Here is a 21,889-nt window from a genome sequence, read left to right as displayed (position 1 = left end):
AAATCTACCCTGGTGACAATGGCAAAAAACAAATGGTATAGTTATTTTTGACAAGCAGGTGACACATCATTCTTACATCTTAAGTGATAAATCTACCTCAGTGATAATGACAATGAACAAATGGTTTCATTATCTGTGACAGGCAGAAGCCAGTTGTTGGTTACCTCATCTTTACATTTGTGGCAAACTAGCCTTTCCCACCACCCTTACTTCTGCAACGGATGCCACCCATCACCTTTACATCTGTGACGGATATCCCCCAGCACCCTTACATTTGTCTCCCATCATTCTTACACCTAATTGTTCTTTCTGACCGGGTCTTACATGGCTACATTGCACCTGGCTTTCCAGCTTTTCATCCATTTCTCTTCTGGGAGCCCCTTGCCCTTAGGTAAATACACAGGATGTGAGCATCCTGTGTTCTAGCCTTATTCTCAGAGAATCTTATGGTTGTTGACTCATTCACCTCTATCCTTCTTTCTTTCAGGTCCTCTCACCCTGAGGTCCTATTCTTATTCTTGGGTATCCTACGGTCACTAACTTGGCTTACAGAAAAGAGAATACATAAGTAGAAAAAGAGACCTTACTATCTTACTTATTCCTATTTATTCAATTCGTCCTTTTTATGAGAGGTCTTCACTCGTTCCACTCATATAGATCTATGTTATGTGAGACATATGTTAGTTTTTTCTATGATATCTTAGGAGTCATTACATGAAAGTCATCATGTGGTCATTCCTCAACAATAGAAAACCAGAAGGGGTCAGTCACTTTGCACGTCCCATAAGAAGAACTTGGGTTTAAATCCCACCTCTGGTTTTAACTGCTTGTGTGACCATTGGTGAGTCATTTAGTCTTCATGGGCCTCAGCCCCAAACTGTTGGCTGATAGCACATCTCCAAATGTCTTTCCGACATCTCAAACTGGGTGTCCAGTAGCCATCTTAAACTCAACATGTACAAATCAGAATTCATTATCTTTTCCCCTAAGCCATCCTCCACTCCTAACTTCCCTGTTACTATAGAGGGCAACACCATCCTCCCAGTCCCTAAGATGTGCAGTCTAGGAGTCATCCTGGATTCCTCACAATCTCTAACCTTACATATCCATGTGTTGCCAAGACCTGTTGATTTCACCTTTGCAACATCTCTTGAACATCTCCCCTTCTCTCCTCTGGCATAGCTACCACTGTAGTGCAGAACCTCACTAGCTCACTCCTGGGTTATTGCAATAGCCTGCTTATAGATCCACCTGCCTCAAGTCTTTCCCTACCCCAATCCATTCTTCATTCCTCCTATTCAGCCCTGAAAGTGATTTTCCTAAAGTGCAGGTCCAATCATTTCTCTCTGTCTTTGTCCTTTCTCTCGCTGTCTCTCTGTCTCAGTCTCTCTCTGTGTCTCTGTCTTTCTTTGTCTCTCTCTCTCCTCCAGTGGCTTCTTATGGTCTCTAGGATGTAATACAAAATGCTCTGTTTGGGATTCAAAGTCCTTCATAATCTAACCCCCTCCTATCTTTCCAGTCTTCTTGCACCTTACTCCCTAACAAATGTACTTTGAACCAGTGATGCTGGCCTCCTAGTGGTTCCATGAACAAGACACTCCATTTCTCAGCTCTGAGTATTTTCTCTGTCTGTTCCCTGTGCCTGGAATGCTCTCCCTTCTCTGCTCTGATGACTGATCTCACTGGCTTCCTTTTAAGTCTCAACTAAAATCCCATCTTGTACAAGAAGCCTTCTCCAACCCCTTTTAATTCCAGTGCCTTCCCTTGGTTAATTATTCTCCATTTATCCTGCATATGGCTTGCTTCGTATATATTTGTTTGCATGTTGTCTCCCCCCATTAGATTGTAAGTTCCTTAAGGGCAGAGACTCTTTGCCTCTTTTTGTATCCTCAGCACTTAGCACAGTACCTGGTATATAACAGGTACTTAATAAATATTGATTGATTGATTATCTGAAGGAGTTAGACTACATGGCCTCTGTGATTCCACCCAGTTTTAAATCATGATTCTATGACTGTTTCAATATACTGTATTCTTCAGAATGCAGTAATATGCCACAATAATTCCACAAACATTTCTTATCATGTGCTGAGCTCTCTGCTAGATATTGGGAGAGCTGAAAGTGTAGATAAGATATAGTTCCTGTTCTCCTAAAGTTTACAGTTTTATTACAGATTAATATGGTATAAACAAAGGTAACTATATTTCAAAAATTGTAGTAAGTTCCTTGAGCAAAACGAAGTCTTAAGTGATGTCTGAAGAGCAAGGATGCTTTATTAATTTCTCTTCAGTGCATCTTTCACAAAGCTGCCAAATTGATGCTCCTAAAAGGGAAATTTAACTGTCACTCCCCTACTACCTGAGTTCGAATCTGGTCTCAGATCCTTCCTAGCTATGTGACCATGTGCAAATCACTTAGCCTCTATCTGCTTTAATGTCCTTCAGTGTAAAATAGGGTTAATAATAACACCTACCTCCCAGGGTTGTGGTGAGGATCAAAAGAGATATTTGTGAAATGCTTAGCACAGTGCCTGGCACATAGTAGGTGTTTAATAAATGTTTGTTCCATTCCCTATTATTCATGTAAAACCCTCCACAATATGACTCCAATACAGTATTCCAGTATGTAAGGTTTGTTTGTTTTGGAGTTATCAGTATTGTAAGAAACACGGTTTTGGGGATCACTGGACTTCCTAAGCAGGGCCAAAGTCCTGAGGAAGAACCCTGTGATAATCCCTAGGGAAGGCTGTACAGACCACAGGACTTCCAGAGAAAGACCAAGTGGTAGCCCCACCTTAATCTGTGGGGATCACAGGGCCCCCTAGAGGTCAGACCTTAAGGAGGACCCAAGTGATGGCCCCTTAGGACAGCAGTAAGATCACAAGGCTCCCAAGACAAGGCCAGAAGACCCAAGTGATGTCCCCTTAAGAAGGCTGTGCAGACCACAGAGTTCCCCAGGGAAATCCCGAGTGGTCACCCTCTTAACACCACAGTGGGGATCACAGGACTCCCCAAGGCAGGATCAGGAAGTAAGCCTGAGAAAGATCAGGGAGGAGGATCAGGAAGTAAGCCTGAGAATAGCTTCCACGGCTCATTGCTTTCCTTTCCTTAACCTTAGGAACATCCATGTGATTTGCCCATTCTCACCCAAAAACTCGGGACCAGAGCGGGCAGAGGAAGGCATTTATTACACTCCTTGAGAGAGTGGGTGTAGTGCTCACTGGGACACTCACAGTGATACAGTTGCGGGAGCAGGGGTAACCATTCCCTCCACTCCTGCTAGAGTTATGGTTAGTTTACAATCTTTATTTTTTACATAGTTTTCCTAGGTTATACAGTTTATATAGGTAGGATAATAAGGATACAGAAGCAAAAGTGAAGTTAATTAGATTTTCCTTGTCTTAGTTTAGGATTAATCTACATTCTTTTACTTCCCCTACTTTCTCTCTGTAACATAGGCAAATTATGCAAATCAGTAGGGCTGGACTCTTGACCAAAACCAGACCCTAGATAAGCTTGAACTGGTTCAAACTGGTTTGGCCTCTCTAATTCCCCTGACGGACTTCTCAAAAAGCATGCGCATGCATAGAAGCCTCTGACCTCTCACCTCTAACCCGACTGACCTTGAGGCCTGGTTTCTGCTAAAGCTGGGGTGGGGGAGGTGGGGGAAGTACACCTTTAGTTCTGTGGAAACAAAACTCCTCCTCCCATTTCTTACAGTATGGTTTTCTTTTTCTTTTCATCAACATATTTTGTTTTACATTACTTTATTTCCAAATATGACTCTTCCCTCTCCTCTCCTCTCCCTTGGGACTTCACCCCTTATAACAAAGAATAAAAAAGAAAAAAGGGGAAAAGCTGTATGGTAGAACTAAACAACCTATCATCCAGGTTTGACTGTGTCTGCATTGCTGCATACCCATTGTACCTTAGCACTGCAAAGATGCTTCTTCTAATCTTTTTGGGGGGTCCAGGTTTGGCCCTTTTATGTATTCTTTTTTCTAATCAAATAGTCTTCTAGTTGTTCTCCATAAGTTACATTGTATTTCCCACTTCCAAGCCTTTGAATAGGTCATCTTCCATATCTAGGTGGCACAGTGGATAGATCACTGTGATCAGGTCAGGGAACCATAAGTTTTTAGGTGTGCTTAAGATCCCAAAATATCAGGGTCCTGCTCAAATGAATTCGACTCAAACCTTCTCACAGCCTGTGATAGTAATTAAGGTGGGACTTTTTGCTTTTCTTCTCTTAAGTGCCTTTAATGATTCTGGCCTTTGTTTGAATGGGGCAGATAAAGTGGGATCTTTTTGTCTTGGTTATTTCTCAGCATAGAGACAATTGGGAGTCATTTGTATATGATGTGATACTGGGGATGAGAAACTATCCCACACCCAGCCTGGTGTGCTCTGAACAGGATATAATTGTGGACAGCTTGGTGTTTGACATTTGGGGGCACGCTCATGGAAGGAGTGTTGAGACTCTGGCTAAGCTGCAATTGCCCCTTCCCCCCCAGCTTTACAACTCAGATATTGGTTCTTCTCTGGTAAATATGTGTTGTGATTTGAATCAGACAAGGTCTGTCTGTTGATGTTTGTAGTTTGTTTGTATTTGTTGTGAAGTTCAGAGTGCTGGCTTTTCCCCCTGACCTAAGTGAATGATGTTTGTATGTTGGTTTGAAATAAGATTGTCAACCCCTTAATGCTAGTTTCCTTGGTAAAGCAGATCAAATGTAAGAAATGGGAGGAGGAGTTTTGTTTCCACAGAACTAAAGGTGTGCTTCCCTGCCCTCCCCCACCCCAGCTTTAGCAGAGACCAGGCCTCAAGGTCGGTCAGGTGAGAGGTCAGAGGCTTGTACGCATGTGCATACTTTTTGAGAAGGCAGTCTGGGGAATTAGAGAGGCCAAACCCACTTGAACCTGTTCAAGCTTATCTAGGGTCTGGTCTTGGTCAAGAATCCGGGCCTACTGATTTGCATCATTTGCATATGTTAAAGAGGGAAAGTAGGGGAAGTAAAAGAATATAGTTTAATCCTAAACTAAGACAAGGAAAATCTAATTAACTTCACTTTTGCTTCTGTATCCTTATTATCCTATTTATATAAACTGTATAACCTAGGAAAACTATGTAAAAAACAAAGATTGTAAACTAACCATGACTCTAGCAGGAGTGGAGGGAATGGTTACCCCTGCTCCTGCAGCTGTATCAGTGTGAGTGTTCCCGCGAGCACTACACCCGCTCTCCCGGGGAGCGTAATAAAATGCCTTCCTCTGCCCACTCTGGTCCTGAGTTCTTTGGGTGTGAATGGGCAAATCACATGGATTTTCCTAAGGTCAAGTGAAGGGAAGCAACAGGCAGCGGAAGCTCGCCAGGCTTACTCCTGGATCTTGTCTTGGGGTGTCCTGTGATCCCCACTGCGGTGTTGAGAGGGCTACCACTCTGGATTCCCTTGGGGAACCCTGTGGTCTGCACGGCCTTCTTAAGGGGACATCACATGGAACTTCCGGCCCTGTCTCGGGAGCCTTGTGATCTTACTGCCCTCCTAAGGGGCCATCACTTGGGTCTTCCTTAGGGTCTGACCCCTAGGAGGCCTGTGATCCCCACAGATTAAGGGATGGCTACCACTTGGTCTTCCTCTGGGAGTCCTGTGGTCTGTACAGCCTTCCCTAGGGATTATCACAGGGTTCTTCTTCAGGACTTTGGCCCTGCCTAGGAAGTCCAGTGATCGCCAAAACCACGTTTCTCACAAAAAGAACCTGTGTTGGCAGCTTTCTGGGTGCTGGTTGTTGGTGGATCTTACACCCCCACAGCAGCTGCTAGCAAGATTGTTACTACACAGCCAAAGAAGAACACAGTTTATTACAGATTTGCCATATTGGGTTGTCTTAAGAAATCTTACCATTTGTAATGCTGTTTTCACAAGCAGGTCAAATTCAATCTGAGGTAGATCAAATCTGAGCACCTGTATGGAGGCAAGATGAAACTTATATACACAGATTGTGGGAGGGATCTAGGGTGGTCCTGGGGTAATGGGAGGAGGTGTTTAGGGAGGGTCTTGAGGAGGAGTCTAAGGAGAAACTTGATGGGACTGGGGTGGTCAGACTCCAGGAACCAAGAGAATGGGATTAAGGATGGAAAGTAGCTGAAGGCTACCTGGACATAACAGACAATGTAGGGCTAGGTAACGGATTTGGGCATAGGCACTTTGATAGGATCAAGAGTGGGAAGTAGCCAGACCACGGAGAGCTAGGCTAGGTTAAGAGTAACTTAGCCTAGAGATTTGGGCCTAGCAATAATGAAAGGCTTATGGCCTCAGGCAAATGCCTCATCTAGTGGGAAGGTTCAAGGAGAGTTCAAGAGGGCTCCCAGATTCTGTACCCTATCAACTGGGCCTGGAGTCAGGACACTTACTAGCAGATATTTGTTGTTTTGTGTTTATCCTTTGTTCTCAAAGAGGACCATGACATCAGGGAAATGATGACATGACTTGCAGTTGACTTTGATTTGAGGGAGGGAAGACTGTGCAAAGTCACCAGCCTCAGTTTCTCCTCCAGGGCCATCTGGGTCCAGTGGCATGATAGTCACCAGGAAGACTGGAGGCATGGCTCAGGATGCATTAGGAGACCCTTTCAGGCTAAGATCTTTTCAGGTTCTCACTTTGAGTGAGGTAACACCCATTCAGTGAAAAGGCCTCTTTAAGAAGTTAATCAAGGGATGGTCCCTTTAATCAAAACTAAAAAAAAAAAAATCAAACTGGGAGGGGAAGACCCTCAGGGTTCCTGGGCAAAAGAGAAACAGTTACTATTTGGGATTTACATTCACTTTGTGCTAGGAGTCAGGGACCTATTGTCCAATCTATGAGCTCCAAAGTGAATTGGGTTTAAGGCTTGGCTTTTGAAAGAAATCCAGTCAGTAAGTCAGAAGTTAAGGAGGCAGCCTTCAGCCAGAGGAGGCAGGGGCAGAGGACCACGACATCAGGGAAATAATAACATGACTTGCAGTTGACTTTGATTTGACTGAGGGAGGGCTGTGCAAGGTCACCAGCCTCACTTTCTCCTCCAGAGCCATCTGGGTCTGAAGAGGTTTAGAGAAAAAAAAGATGATTGTTAGGGGAACCATATGTTTCCAGGGGTGACCGCCGTGGCCCCAAAATACCTACACGCCAGGTCCTGCTGAAAGAATTAGACTCAAGCCTTCTCAGCCAAGGGAAAAGACAAAGTTTATTAGGGATTCACCATAATGGGTTGTCTTAAGAAATCCCACCCTTTGTGACGCCTATTTCCACAAGCAGGCCAGATTCAAACTACTGAGCTAGATTGAACCTGAGCACCTTCATGGAGGTAAAATGGAGATTATATACACAAAGACTGTAGGAGAGATTAAGGGGTGGTCTGGGGTGACTAGAGGAGGTGTTCAGGGAGGGTCTTGAGGAGGAGGAGTCTAAGGAGGGCCAGATGAGGTCAGAGTCCGAGAACCAAGAGAATGGAATTAAGGGTTGGAAGTACCTGAAGGCATGGATACTGATAATATCAAGGTTGGGAAGTAACTGAAGGCACGCATATCTATAGTAACAATAGAGGGCGAGGTTTAGGTAGAGATTTGGGCCTAATGATAATGTGAGGCTATAGTGGGGGGGGGGGGGAAGGCCAGATCTAGTTGGAAGATTCAAGGACAGTTCAAGGGGGCTCCCAGAGACTGTATTCCAGATTCAAGGTGGTTCCCAGAGACTGTGCCCTCATCAGGTCCAGTGTCCTGATATTCACCAGCATGGCTAGAGATGGCCCAGTGATAGAGGTGGAAGACTGAATGTTGAGTAAGACCTGGCTGAACCAGACAGTACGTGAAATGGATGTTGTGAAGGGTCGTGAAGGGTCTTAAATGTCATCCAGAGGAATTTGTCATTAACCCTACAGATAATAAGGAATGGCTAGAGCTTACTGAGCAGTGGAGTGACATAGTCACATCTCTGCTTTAGAAAAATCACTTTGGCAGTTGTGACTAGCTGTATTTGCCTCAATTTCCTTGACTTTAAAATGGGGGCAATAATAGCACCCACTCCCCGGAGTGGTTGTAAAGATCAAGTGAGATAATCTTTGTAAAGTATTTAGCACAGTGCCTAGCACATAGTAGGCATTATATAAATTCTAGTTATCATTATTATTAATGCACCTCCCACTTCACTCCTGCTTTTCAGAAACGTTAGCTTTCTTGGAAGCACAGTTCAGGTGCCACCTTTATTATGCCTTTCTTTATCCTGTCAATTGTTGTGCCCTAGAGATCTGACCTCAAATCCAAGACTTAGGGTCAAGCCCCACCTCTCATCCTGCTATGTGTGTGACCCAAAGAAAGTCACTTCATCTCTCAGTGCTCTCTAGGCAACTCTCTGAATAAATGAATTGCGGAGAAGGTACCAACATTGGTGCATTGGTAGAAGGAATTCTCTCACCTGAAAGTTATCTAAAGTAGTAAAATGATTGCAGATTCAGGCCCTATCCCTATCCCCCTACTTCATAATTACTTATCTGTATATATATTGTGTTCCCTAATAGAATTAAAGATCCTTGAGGGCAAGAACATTTTCATTTCTTTCTTTTTACCTCAGGGGCCCAGGACAATGTCATCATGGACATAGTAGATGCTGAATAAGCATTTATTGACTTGGATTGGATTGTGGTTCATCACTACCTGGATGTGATACCATTTGAGTTCATTTTTGAAGGATGGCTAGGAACCCAACAGGCAAAGGAAAGTGGGGAGAAAAACAAATATCCCTGTTCAGGTAATAGAGACTAGTTTAGTTTGGTTGGCATGTAGAATACATGTATCAAAGTAATAGGAAATGTTGGGAAATAGGTGGTGCCAGATTGTGGTGGGTCCTTGAACTTGAGGGAAAAGTATTTGAACTTTACTTGGTAGGCAATAGTGAATTACTGAAGATCTTAGAGCAGAGGTGTGACATAACAAGATCTGTACATAAGGGAGATTAGTTTAGTAGAGCTGTTACGGATGAATTGGAGTGGCTGATGTGAGCAGGTGTTCCATCATACAGACATTGAAATAATCCCAGAGAACTAAGGTAGCCATGAGAACAAAAAGATGGAGATGGATGAGAAAGATATGGCCAAAGTATAATTGAGAGGAGGGAAAATCCAGACTGTTGGAATCATGGACCAAAAGGACCTGATAACTGATTAGATCTGAGAGATGAGGGATAGATAGGGAAGAGCCAAAGATAGCCCCAGAGTTTTAAACATGGGAGTCTTGGAGATGGTGCCACTAACAGAAGTGGTAAAGTTTTAAAATATTAATCCAGGGCTCTCACTTAGAGAATTGTACCTATTTGCCTATTCCCAGTAAAGAGAAGGAGCAGTTAATGTTTCTCGACCCTTAGCTAAGGCCTAGAATTGAAGGAAAGGGAATTTGTTTTTATTTTCAGGGTTTTCATGTGGGAAAATAGCATTATTCTTTGTCCATCTATATCTGACTGAGCAACTCCCCTACACACAAAAGCACATCACCCCAAGCGAAATCTGGACACGAAATTTCCTAATCCAGATGGTGTTTCTGAAAATTTGAGATGCAAGAACCCTAGCTTGATTTTCTTTTCCAAAAAAAGAAGATGGAAAAAGTTACAGTCTTGGTGATTTTCCAAAACAAAATGTCAGCTGAGAGTAGGGCTTTTTTTTTGCCCCTAGCCTGCTATCTGTCTTCTGATCAGTTAGAAATGACCACTATGACAGAGAAGAATGCTCTGTTATTTGCTACTAAATTGAAAGTGCAGAGATTTGGAGAACAAAAACTAGAGTCTTATTACAGTGAATCAATATGTGAGTATCTATTTGTGATGTTCAACACTGATAGTAAGGGATACCTACTTTTAATTTCCTCTAAAATATTAGGATTTTTCAAAATGTCCCCAGTAACTGATTAGGCCATTGTGTATTTGATCTTAGTGATAGAAAGTAGTCAACTTTTCAATTTTGCTGTTGTCTCTGATCCATAAAGTATACTTTCCACACATCACAACTAGCTAACCCTCACTGCAGCAAGAACATTAATAATTTGAGACTCAAAGCTGCCAATTCCTGGAAACCATTGTCACCCAAGGGGCCTCCCAGTATGCAAGGAGATGGCTGTGTAGTCACTGGGGAAGGATCAGCATTTCATCTATAGTCCTCATACATTGGAGAGGATGCTAGTTTTTGAATCAAAGTCAAATCCAAGTCTTTGTGTTTACTACCAGAATGGCACTGGGCAAGTGACTTGGTATCTGTGAGCCCCAAGATTCCTCATTTATAAAATGAGATAGGTTGAACCAACTGATCCTTCCAAAGTCTATTCCAGCTTTAAATAGGTGATTCTCTTTGAAAAAGAAACCAGTTGTTTTTGATTACTTTAATTTATTTTCAGTATGATTATAGGATTAGGCTCCCTTCTTTAGGAAGAGCTAGCCCTAAACTAAGCCAGATCAATATAGATAGTCTCTCTATATAGATTTAGTTAATAGATTGAGAAGACTACATCATTTAATAGTAGAGAGTTTAGAAGAATAAAACAATCATAAGATTAAAGGATTTTTCAAAAGGCTAAGTCCCCCTTTCTAGCAAAAAGCGGGGTTGACCAAAGGCCAGGTTCCCATTTTTAGTAGTTGGATTAAGGTCAGCCAGAGGTCATGTTAAACCCCCTTTCTTTTTGTTTGAGCTAGAGTCTAAGTTGAGTCATGGACTCTGCTAAGGAAAATGAGGGGTGACTGCTAACCACTGACCACAAGTTCCTCTTTCCCAGTACACTTTCTGGTTACAAAAGGTGCAACCTGGCAAAGGATTAAGAAAATCTTGGAGAAGCTAACTAGTCAGATGACCTGTCTTGTCCTATAGAATTCTCTTCAAAACAAGCTTCTATAATTTTTCCAATTCCTCTTTTTTGTTATAAAATTCATCTCTGTAACAATCAGTCCTTGTCTCTGACCTCTGAGGAGTCAGGTGACCTGGTTTAATATGCAAGTACTAGCTTTGCAGATTAAATGATAGATGGCTTAGTAACTTTGTCTTCCCTTTCCTTTTATTTCAGATAGTCAATTTTAACATATTATGTCCCTTGAGAAATAGCCCTCAGGTGCTCTGGGTTCAGTTTTCCCCCTTTATTTTCTAGACCTGTTTATAAAGAAGAGAAATTAAAGGCAGAGACTGAGTGCCCTCCAGGAGACTAATATAAGGGGTGCATGTCAGGCCTGCCTTGGTTGTGTTTTGGCTGGGCTTTTAAAGGGGAATAGCTACAGTGCTTGACAGTAGTCTTTCTCTCAGGCTAATGGTGGAGATATATTGGGAAGAGATAGAAAGAAGGAAACCCTCACGGGCAGACCAGAGGGTGTCTCGAAGCCAACCAGGTGAGTTATCATATGGTAGGTTTCAATTGGCTTCCAGCCAATAGCTGGAGTTTGTGATTGCCTGTATTATCACAATAGCCTCCTAATTTTCTCCCTGCCTTAAGTCTCTCCCCTCTGCAAATCATCCTCCCTACAACTGCCAAATTGATTTTCTTAAAGTGTAGGTCTGACCAAGTCACTCCACTGCTCAATAAAGTATAGTGGCTTGTGTTTATTCCTAGGGTTAAATACAAATTCCTTTGGATGACATTTAAGACCATTCACAGGTAAGGCCCATTCATGAACAGGCCTCTTTAAGAAGTTAATCTAGGGATGGCCCCTTTCAAAATTTAAAAAAAAGTCAAACTGGGAGGGAAAACTCTCAGGGTTCCTGGCCAAAAGTGAAATAGAACCTGAAAGGACTTTAGCCTAAAAGGGCCATGGTCTGCCAATGCATCCTGGGCCATCTCCAGTCATCTTGGTGAATGTCAGGCCACTGGACCCAGATGGCCCTGGAAGAGAAAGTGAGGCTGGTGACCTTGCACAGACCTTCCTCACTCAAATCAAAGTCACCTGCAAGTCATGTCATAACCTCCCTAATGTCATGGTCCTCTTCGAAAATGAAGGACAAACACAACAACACAAGACCTTTCACAACTTCAGCCTCATTATACACGACTCCCCTTCACACATGCTCTGGTCTAGCCAGGCCTTACTTGACATTCAATCTTCCACCCTCTATGCCTTTCTTCAGCCTGTTCCCCAATGTCTGCAAAGCATTCCCTACTAATCACCACCTCTTAGAATCCAATTTCCTTCAAAATTCAAATTATGTCATCTTTTTACATGAAGTCTTTTCTGGTCCTTCCTTGAGCTGCTGATGCTTTGTCCACCCCCACCCCCAAAAGATCTAATACTTATATATTTGTTTATATATTTTTGTATATACTTATTGAGGGCCTACGAGGCACTAAATCAGGCACTAGGGATACAAAGATAAAAGAGTATGCAGTCTCTGACCTCAGTAAGCTTAGATTCTTCCATACTAGGCTAGGTAAGTTGGATTGTGGTGAGGCAGATTCCTTTTTCTGTGTGACCTTGGATCAAGAATACTTAGTAGGACCTGTAGTGGGGGATTGATTTTCCCCAGCCCAGAAAAGACACAAAGTAGGATCTATTATCAGAGACAAGGGGGTATTAAAGTCTTAGAGGAAATGTAAGGAAATGTTATGGGCAGCTAGGCTGTGCAGAATGCTGGACCTGGAGTCAGGAAGACCTGAGTTCAAAACCTCAAATGGGGGTCACAAAGGGTCAGATGGGACTGAACAACAAAGGGAAGCCTTTATGCTTTGTTATCCCTCTGTGAGGCAGTGAACCATTGACTGGAGAAAGGATTGGCCACACTCTTCACAGCCCTTTAAAAAGCCAGAACTCAAAAGATAATGCACCCCCAAAAAAGCCAGAACTCACACTCCTCACCTGTCTCCTGTATCAACTAACTGACTCCTTAGAGAGTATAACTCCTGATCAACTTCCCACACACATCCCTCTACTACATGCCCACAAAAAGAATTTCGAGTGCTACTCTTCCTGTGGCAAAAGTGAGGAACAGAAACTATAAGATAGGGGAGAGGGTGATTGAAAAGCAGTTAAAGCTACTTCCATCACTTGGCTGTTTGTACTGTTACATTTTAACTTTTGATTTCACTGTAGTAAATTCAATTTAGCTTTCATATAGAGTGAGTCATATTCTTTGGGGCTATATTATATTTTGAAGGACAAAATCAGATAGCCAAAATATAAAGGAAAGAAGTTATGAGAAAAATTTTTTTTATTATTCAATCATTTCAGTTGTGTCCAAATCTTACATGACCCCATTTGGGGTTTTCTTGGCAAAGATACTGGAGTGGCTGCCATTTCCTTCTCTAGTTCATTTTACACATGAGGAACTGAGACAAACAGGGTTAAGAGACTTGCCCAAGGTCACACAGTTAGTAAGTGTCTGAGGCCAGATTTGAACTCAGAAAGATGAATCTTCCTGACTGCAGGCCCAGCACTCTATCTTCTGTTCCATGAGGAATTTTAGGAAATCAAATAAAAAACTTGGGGACAAACTAAGGATATTTTGATAACTAGGTACTTTTCACACAAGTATAGTTTCAAATGTGCTGGTGTAACTTGAGCGTGAAATGCCACCTGGTGTTTTGTACATGTATAATAGCCCTATAGCAGCAATACCAAGGCACAACTAATGCAAGCAACCCTGTTGCTATGCACAACTAGTATCCACATAGGACACAAACTATCCCTATGAGTGAGCAAGTGTTTTACTGTAATCCTACGTCCATTTTTTTTTTCTGCAGAAAGGATAAAAGTTATTGATTCATGGACCTGGAAGCTTGAATTGCCACAGGAATAAATTTGTGCTAAGAAGGGGTGAAGGGCAATGGGGGAGTGCATCCAATTCCAACTACTCACCATGAACAGTATTTTAGGAATCAGAAGAGTACCTAAGGCCAGTTTCTATCAGACTAGTGATTTGTGAACTTTCTCATTAGAAGACCATTTGGTAGGGCTAAAAGAATGTGAAATAAATAATACGACCTTGTCATAGTATAAGCAGCAACACTATAATATTTGATGTGTTGGGTTGTTTTTTTACCCCATTTAAGTTTTTTCTTAGTATGGACTTAAATATTTCAATATAGGAATGAGAATAAAAGAAAAGATTGTATATTAACTTGTGAATTTTTGTTGTGTAGTTTGTTTCTTTAAAAATAAAAAAAACCCTTCACTCCAGTCAGAACAATAGATCTGAGGAAAGAATGGTCCCCAATAAGTCATAAATGGAGGGGATGACTTTCTGTTTATTGGATCCCCTTGATTAAAAGTTGACACATCCTTGAGAAAAGGAAGGTCATCTCCATTGACCTTCAGAGCTGGCAAAATCTGGAATGGAAAAGGAAAGACATCTTGAATAAATAAGGCAGGTTCAGGTCAATTAAAAAAAAAACATGGCTTAGAAGCCTGTGACATCATTTGACCAGGAGTGATAGGTGGGGCATCAAGACACAGGCCTTCTGGAGTCATTGACTTTGACCTTATTCTTTTTCTTCTCAGGTCGATCAGAGGCATAGAAGCTTTTTGACTCTGTTCTTTCCGTTCTTCCTCTCTGTTCTGGAGGATGACAATGTGAGAATGATAAAGGCTCCTCATCTCCTTTGTGGGAAGAGGGGAATAAAAAGCTGCTCTTCTGGGGTGCTGCTAAGGAAATAGCAATTCTCCATGCCCCATTTCTCTCCTTTCCTCTATTTACCAGAAATAATAGGAAGTCCAAATGACCTTGTCTTAAATTAAGCCCAACAGGTCCAGGAAATGTAAACCATTTTCCTCCTACTTTCAGAAAAAAAAATTGTGTGCATTATTTTTTAGGATCATTTAAAAGGATTTGATTTTCATTTTACAGGATTAATTTTTTAAAATATCATTTTATTTTCACCTCCAGCTTCTCTCCCTCCCATCTCCCTCTTTCCCCATCAAGAAAGTAAGAAAGACAAAATCTATTACAAAAGTATATAGTCAAGCAAAACAAATTCCCTTATTACTCATGTCCAAAAAATATATGCCTAGATCTGTACTCTGAGTCTATCATCTTTCTCTCTGGAGGTGGGTAGTATGTTTTATTATGAGTACTCTGGAATTGTCGTTGGTCATTGTGTTAATCAGAATTATGGGATTAGTTTGTTTTGGTTTGGATTTTTTACACATTTTCATATATTTATTGAGCTGGGCATTTCCCCGGTAGCCAACGAACTTGGCTGGTCTCAAACTATACTGGGTTTATATGGTTGCTATTGAACGAATAATTTTTTCTATAGTACATATGCCTGACAACATTAATTAAATTTCTCTCTCTCTGTCTCTCACTCCTTCCCTTCTCCTCCCCCCTCACAAAATTGTGTATTTATTTGGTGAGATTCAGCTTTTAGTTTTCTTCAGTCAAAGATAGACAAATGAAATTAGTAAATTTGCTAAAGCCCCTAACCAGATGGTTTTATGATTGAGATTTTTTAAACCTGAAGGGCTATGGCATCCCCATCTGTCAGTCTCATTATTTGATAAACAGTAAAAACTACCCCCACCGTATCTCAGAAGTGGAAACACATTCTTGTAGTTTACCTCCTGAGCACCACAGAGAGAAAAACCTGTGGAAAAAATTAACCAATCCTGATCAAAGCCCTAGATTATATTCAACTGAGAGAGGTTTCAGAAAGCACTAATGAAAGCTTGAAAACTGCCTGCCTACTTTCCCATACCCTCACCTATAATTTCAGAAAGAGAAGCCTTTATCAGGATGAATGGAGAATCTAGAAATGGATTTTAAGAAGGAAAATTAAAAGTAGTCTGGCTCTTTGTTTGCATCTCTCACTCCATTTCTCTCATACTTTCCAAGAAGTATAAAAATTAAAACTGTCTTTTAATACGTAGAAAGTGCACTGAATTTGAAGTCAGAAGCCCTACCTCTTATTAAGGTGTCTTTGGACAGGTCACTTAGCCCATTAGGCCATCTGTGTCCTCAAAATGAAGGGGTGGGGTTAGATGGCTTTCTAACATTTCTTAGGATCTTATTAACTAAGTAAATTAAATCTAGGATCTTATTAACTAAGTAATTTAAAAGAAGAGCTCTTCAGATTCAATGAAGAAAAGAGGGCAGAGACATTTACACAAAGTTCACAAGTGCCATTGAGGAAAAATTTAAGAGGTTTCCCCTCTAGGACACAAATTGTTTCTGGGTTTCAGCTAAGCTGACTTTGAGTTTGGTTTTGCCATCTCAGTTAAATGCTCAGGGACTAAATAGCTTACTTAGAGAAGATCAATTTCACCACCTCAGATATATTTTTCAGGGGCTAGAGGTAGCTAAATGGTGCAGCAGGTCTGGAGTCAAGCAAAACGGAGTTCAAATCCAGCTTCGGACACTTCCTAGCTGTGCTCCTTAGGCAAGTTATGTAATTGCTAACAGGCTCAATTTCCCCAACGATGAAATTGGCATAATAATAGTACATACCTCCCAGGGATGTTGTGAGTGAGCATTAAACAAGATGATATTTGTAAAGCATTTAGCACAGTGTCTGGCTCATCGTAGATGCTCAGTAATTGCTTATTCACCCTTCCTTTACATCTTCCTGGTGCAAATCAGTGTTACTTACTCAATCTGCTGGCTGCTGTCTATGATTTGTCACTTTGATTGGCTCCAGCACAAGTCGTTGGATGGATAAGGGCAGGGAGCAATTTATATTTCCTAAAATGTACAGTTCACCTGTGTAGCTAGATGATCCCCAATTCACTGAATAATCACACAAGTTTGCCCTTCAGTTGATTTTGTGAATTTCAATAGGATCTCCCCTCAGCTACTCCACACACAAAATTTTATTTTATTTAATGAAGTAAATCAGGAAATGCCTGCAGAATGCCAGGACTTGCTCTTACCATGTATTAACAGAGTTTTTCCCAGGGAGCAGCATTAGCCAATAAACAGGTTTCAAAAGATCATTTCACCCAATTGATTGTGATCCCCCATTATCATATATTTGGTTACGATCTGCTAGGAGTGTTTCTTAGTCACAAGACAGGTTGGGTATTTGGCTCATGTATCAAAGTCTATGTGATTCCTTGGTGTTAAGTACAAGAGGATAGGACCATGGTAGGCAGGATGTGGGAGAGCTCTTTCATGATGTGCCTTTTCCTATGTGCCTTTTCAGTAGCCAGGAGCCTGAGGTTTGCAGATGTGCTGGGCGGGGTCAAGGGATCAATGTGTCCTATTCCCACATGGGAAGACAGAAATGACATGTTGTAGCGTAACTCCAACTCCCAACCATCTCCAGGGGAACTTCAACTAGGGTAATATTATCTTTGAAAGGAGCTCTTAGAAAAGACCACCATTTCTTGCATACATACTGTTGTCTGTTTATTAGCAATAACATAGGAAATACCAGTAGCACCAATTAAAAATGAATCCACATGCTGTTTTGTCCTTACAGCTGTAATAACTGGTCACTAACAAAAGATTGGAAAGCACTTTCCCAATATAAAAAGTGCTGCACATCATTCTCATCATTAATAAATTAGCCCAATTCTCCTATTATTCAGAAGGCACGTAAGGTCAAGTACATGGGGTTGAGTGGGGCAAAGTTGTCAGAACCTAGAATGTAGCCATGATTTGTATGTGCTGGCAACCTGTTTTACCCCATGCAAACCTACAGAGCTGAATTTACACACCCTTCAAAATATGGGAGAATCAAAGCTCAGTCATAAACAGAAAATAATTCTTTGTGGGAGATGGAGAACTTTGTAACAGATTCCTATCTTTCCTGTTCAGATCAATGAGTTTTAAAGCAAAAAGAATTGCTCAAGCATCTAATTTGCACATTTCAACAAACTTAAAATGTTCTAGCTGGAATGACATTATTCTTCATGAGAGGATATGATAGAGAACCTCAAAAATTCAGTATTCATGGAGGTCATAAGCTGTTTGGTTGTGTGCTCACACACCCACAGGGAATTATCTTCTGAATTCCTTCCAGAAAGGTTATTTTTAAAAAGCAGTTTCATCCAATCCCTCAACAGCTGGACTCCTGGCAAAAGACAGGGAAGAGCTTTTGGCTGACCATAAATAAAATTCTTTGAATCACCAGTATCTTGATTTAAGAAAGATATTTTACTGTGTCTTTCATACACAAAAGCTGATTAACGGTGGGTTTTTTTCAAAAAAAAAAATGAACACTATTCCACTTTTTTCACAGGTATACAAAAAAGAAATGTAATAGGGTTACATTCAGCAAGAAAGCTTAAAGTCCACTCTAGGTAATAGTTGCATTGACATTCACATACACAAGCACAGAGTAAGTATATTTCAGGATTTTTATAAGAGCATACAGCATACATACAGTAGTTGGATTTTATGTCATGAATAATAGTAAGGGCAGCAATTCAGAGTGTCATAGAAAAAAGGGAAACAAAACCAAAGGGGAGGTTGTAAGCTAGCTCACAAAGACAATTCACAGAATTACAGGATCTGTAAGTGAGTTCTGTATGTCTGAGAAAACAACAACTATCTTTCATTTCTGAGTCTTAGGGCAGTTGATTGAAGGAAATTGTGTAATCAAAGTGCACATAAAAAACATTTTTTAAAAGTATGGGATCCTTGGGTTTAGTAACTAATACATGCAAGAGGCAGTCCCAGAGTGACCTGATAGAGTAAAGCTGTGATTGGCGGGTGGCCGATATAATACAGATGTTTCAGGCAATTTCTCTAAAGCACTTCAGTAGCAGCAATGATTATTTCTAATGGCTGTAGATTTAATTCTCTTTTGGGCGTAAAGGGGAATCATATTTATCATACTTGTCCTTCAACATTTACATCTATACTTTCATTTTTAAATAAATCTATCAATAACAAAGAGCACAGATAAAGTGAGGTGTTGGGTTTTTTTTTTTCTTTCCCTTTTGCATATGTATTATGGGAAGAGGATCTGGCCTTTTCAGAGACATTGTGTGCAAAAGAATGTTTAACAGAGTGAGTACAAGGACATGTAGGAAACAGCATCCAAGCCACTCACTTTCCAATGGGTCCGCCTGACTGGCCTCTATTTAGAGCCTAAGGAACTGTTTTACCAGCATAATGAAGGTTTTAGAAAGACATCATAGCCAATTTTTTTCCAGGACCCCTAATATTGTATAGATAGGCTAATGGTTAAGGGGCTAGAATACAGTTTTGCCTGGAGAATGGGTACCACCTCCTGTCATTAAAGATTCCTAACCTATTCCACACTAAGTTTGGAAAATCTAGTCACTTCCTTTCTCAGGTTTCCTCCCTGGCCTGAAAAGTTCAGAATTGTTTTTTTCTTCACATTTCTACCTCTTCTTGCACTAAGTAACCTAATTTTGCCTTCCCTCTTGACTTCTGTACACCCATACGTACACACCCACATACCTCCATGCCCACCCCCACCCCCCACATGCACAGGCACACATCAAAAGTAAGACCCAGCTGCCCAATCTGAAAACCTTTCAGCCTGCCCTGTAAGTGCCATCAAGACAGGATTCCAGGAGCACAAGGCTAAGGGTCCAACCTCTCACGGGTGGGGCTGGGAAGCCTCTCCTTTGCGGCGGAGGAGAAAGGAAACTTGGGTCTGCTTTTTAGATTCTGAAAACAAGCCAGAGTGGAGAGAAAGAGTTAACATCAGACTGAGTAAAGCTTTTAAGACAAAATCTGTTCTATGTGATCTGTACAGATAGGATTGGTGTGGACAGGAGGAAAGAGTCAGGAGTTGCTACATAACAGAGATTTGCCATTATTACAAAACTGGCTAAGTGGCTTTGTTCCATGGATCCCTCACTGGTCACTGTTGTCAGTAGTGCTGTTCCCTTTCTCTTTTTTCTCTTGGGTCTTGTTGCCCTTCTTCTTTTTCTTCTTCTTCTTGGTCTCCTCCTTTTTCCCAAAGGTTATGAAGTCACTTTTGTCAATTTGGCTGTTGGGTGGCTCCTGCCGGATGGAGATGATTGCAGGAGATCCCGGAATAATGAATTTGTCTGGCAACTCACCGGGGCCAGGTTGCTTGGGGTTGCCAGGTCCATATTTAAAGGTCCAGCTGTTGCTGTTGACACCAGCTCCTACAGGGGGGGACACCTCTCCTGCCTCTGGTTCTGAAAAATCCAAATGACAAGATATCAGTCAAGAAAAGCGAGCCCCCTTATTCATAGTGCCACACCCCTAGATAGGAATATTGTGATAAGAGAGCAATGCCCACCATTTCCACAAAGAATATCTTTGTCCAGAATAGAGGCCCAGAGCAGTGGCTAGAACAGAAGATAAACTATTAGTCCAAATTCCCTTCCTAACTATGCTCCAGACACTAACTGGTTTTCCACTATTGCCTTTCTGGGTCAGGATATTTGAATATATGTAAACATTTCCATACAAATACCAGGAGGTACTTTTGAAGTTGTGAAGGAAGACTTGCAATTTTTCAGAAGAAACACCAAGGAACCTGGTCCCATTAAAAGGATTTCTGAATCTTGTCTATAATTTCACTGGACTCTCAGCTGAAGCAAAATCTGGGTGAAAGATGGAGAAAAAGGTATGCTTTGACCAGATCAGAAAGTCAAAGAAGCTGTTTGTTATCTCCGATTAAGCTTCCATAGCCACAGGAGAGATCTTTTGGTAAGTCTAGGGAAAAGCAGGGCAATATAGTGGTAAGAACCCTGGTCCTTGAGTCTGAAGACCCAGATTTAAATTCTGGACCACATACTCACTAATTATGATCCTGGTTAAGTTACTTAACCTTTCTTGGTATCAGTTTCCTTATCAATAAAATGGGGATAATAATCTCTACTCACAGAGTTGTTGTTAACTTTTAAGTGCTAGAGAAATATAAATTAATATTACACATATGTTTGAGAATAAAAATATTACAGAGGATTACTCCTGCCTATTCTACCCCTCTATATACATATACAAACCACGAGAAATTCCACAAAGTCTCTGACCCCTCTCTAATCAGACAACCCATGTAGCTAGCCACATTTTTATTCATTATGTATAGAAAAGTCAGGAAACTTGTGTAACCTCTCCCCTAGGATGTTTCCATGAAGATGTGGTAGGTTGAAGGAAGTACATGTATATATTCATGCAGGCACTTTGCCCAGAGTTCTCCAGAGTTCCCCAAATTTCCAGGGGACCTTGAACTCTGAAAGAACTTCTTTCCCAGAGACAAGTCATGTGGAGAGATGTAAAGGGAGGAATACCAAGAGTTGCGATGATTCCCCCATTCTTCTCTTTTCAAGTTTTCAGGAAATAGATGGGTGAGTGAACTGAAAGCAGAGAAAGCAAATGGAGCTAAGACCCCAGTATGTGACAGATCATGCAGAAAGGTGAGGAAAGACACGATTGGACTGATTAACACAGCAGGGTTGATGAAACTCCTAGCACTCATTTGACAGGACCAATCTTCCTTCCTCTTGCTCCTCTGGAGTACTGCCTCAGAAAAATCCCACTTTCTCTTTATCTGAGTCCAAGTCCTTCACTTCCTACTTCCCCTCTGACTGGTGGAAGAAGGAGTGAGATTTAATGTCCCACCTCCCCTCGGGTGCTCAGTGAGGGAAAGCCTCTTTCTGAAATGATTATTTGTGTTCCTATGCTATTTAAAATTGCTATTAATGTTTATGGCCATTTATAATGATTTTAATACAAGCCAATAAGCGCACAGTTTGGAAATGAAAAACAAGTTAACCCAAAAGGAAGTTTCTACTCAGCTCAGGCTGAGGTGGGCATGAGTCAATTAAAAGGAGAATATCTGTGATTTTAGCAACCTCTAACATACTATGAGATATCCCAGATTGCTTTTGAGCCCAGAGAGAGGCTTAATAAGGAAAAGAACCAACAGAAGTGAGAGGTAGTGATTGGTGTATTTGTTTAAGTAATCTTACTTTCTCCACACAACACATAGCCAAAGTTCCACTGGGCAATA

General features: G+C 41.3%; 1 protein-coding gene across 5 annotated transcripts in view; it reads right to left on the bottom strand.

The window, feature by feature from the left end:
- Nucleotides 1-18,059: 18,059 nt before the first annotated feature.
- Nucleotides 18,060-21,889, bottom strand: part of LOC118843072 (protocadherin alpha-C2-like) — a 164,329-nt gene continuing 160,499 nt past the window's right edge. For 4 of the 5 annotated variants that reach the window (XM_036750471.1, XM_036750468.1, XM_036750472.1 and 1 more), the window contains exon 4: nucleotides 18,869-20,066. In XM_036750471.1, coding sequence (XP_036606366.1) covers nucleotides 19,756-20,066 — 311 coding nt within the window. In that variant the 3' untranslated portion in view covers nucleotides 18,869-19,755. Of the gene's footprint in view, nucleotides 20,067-21,889 lie in introns of all 5 variants that reach the window. The other variant, XM_036750469.1, reaches the window with a different exon arrangement.

Source organism: Trichosurus vulpecula, chromosome 3 (assembly GCF_011100635.1).
Source record: "Trichosurus vulpecula isolate mTriVul1 chromosome 3, mTriVul1.pri, whole genome shotgun sequence".
Lineage (NCBI taxonomy): Eukaryota > Metazoa > Chordata > Mammalia > Diprotodontia > Phalangeridae > Trichosurus > Trichosurus vulpecula.
This window is presented reverse-complemented; position numbering and strand designations above follow the sequence as displayed.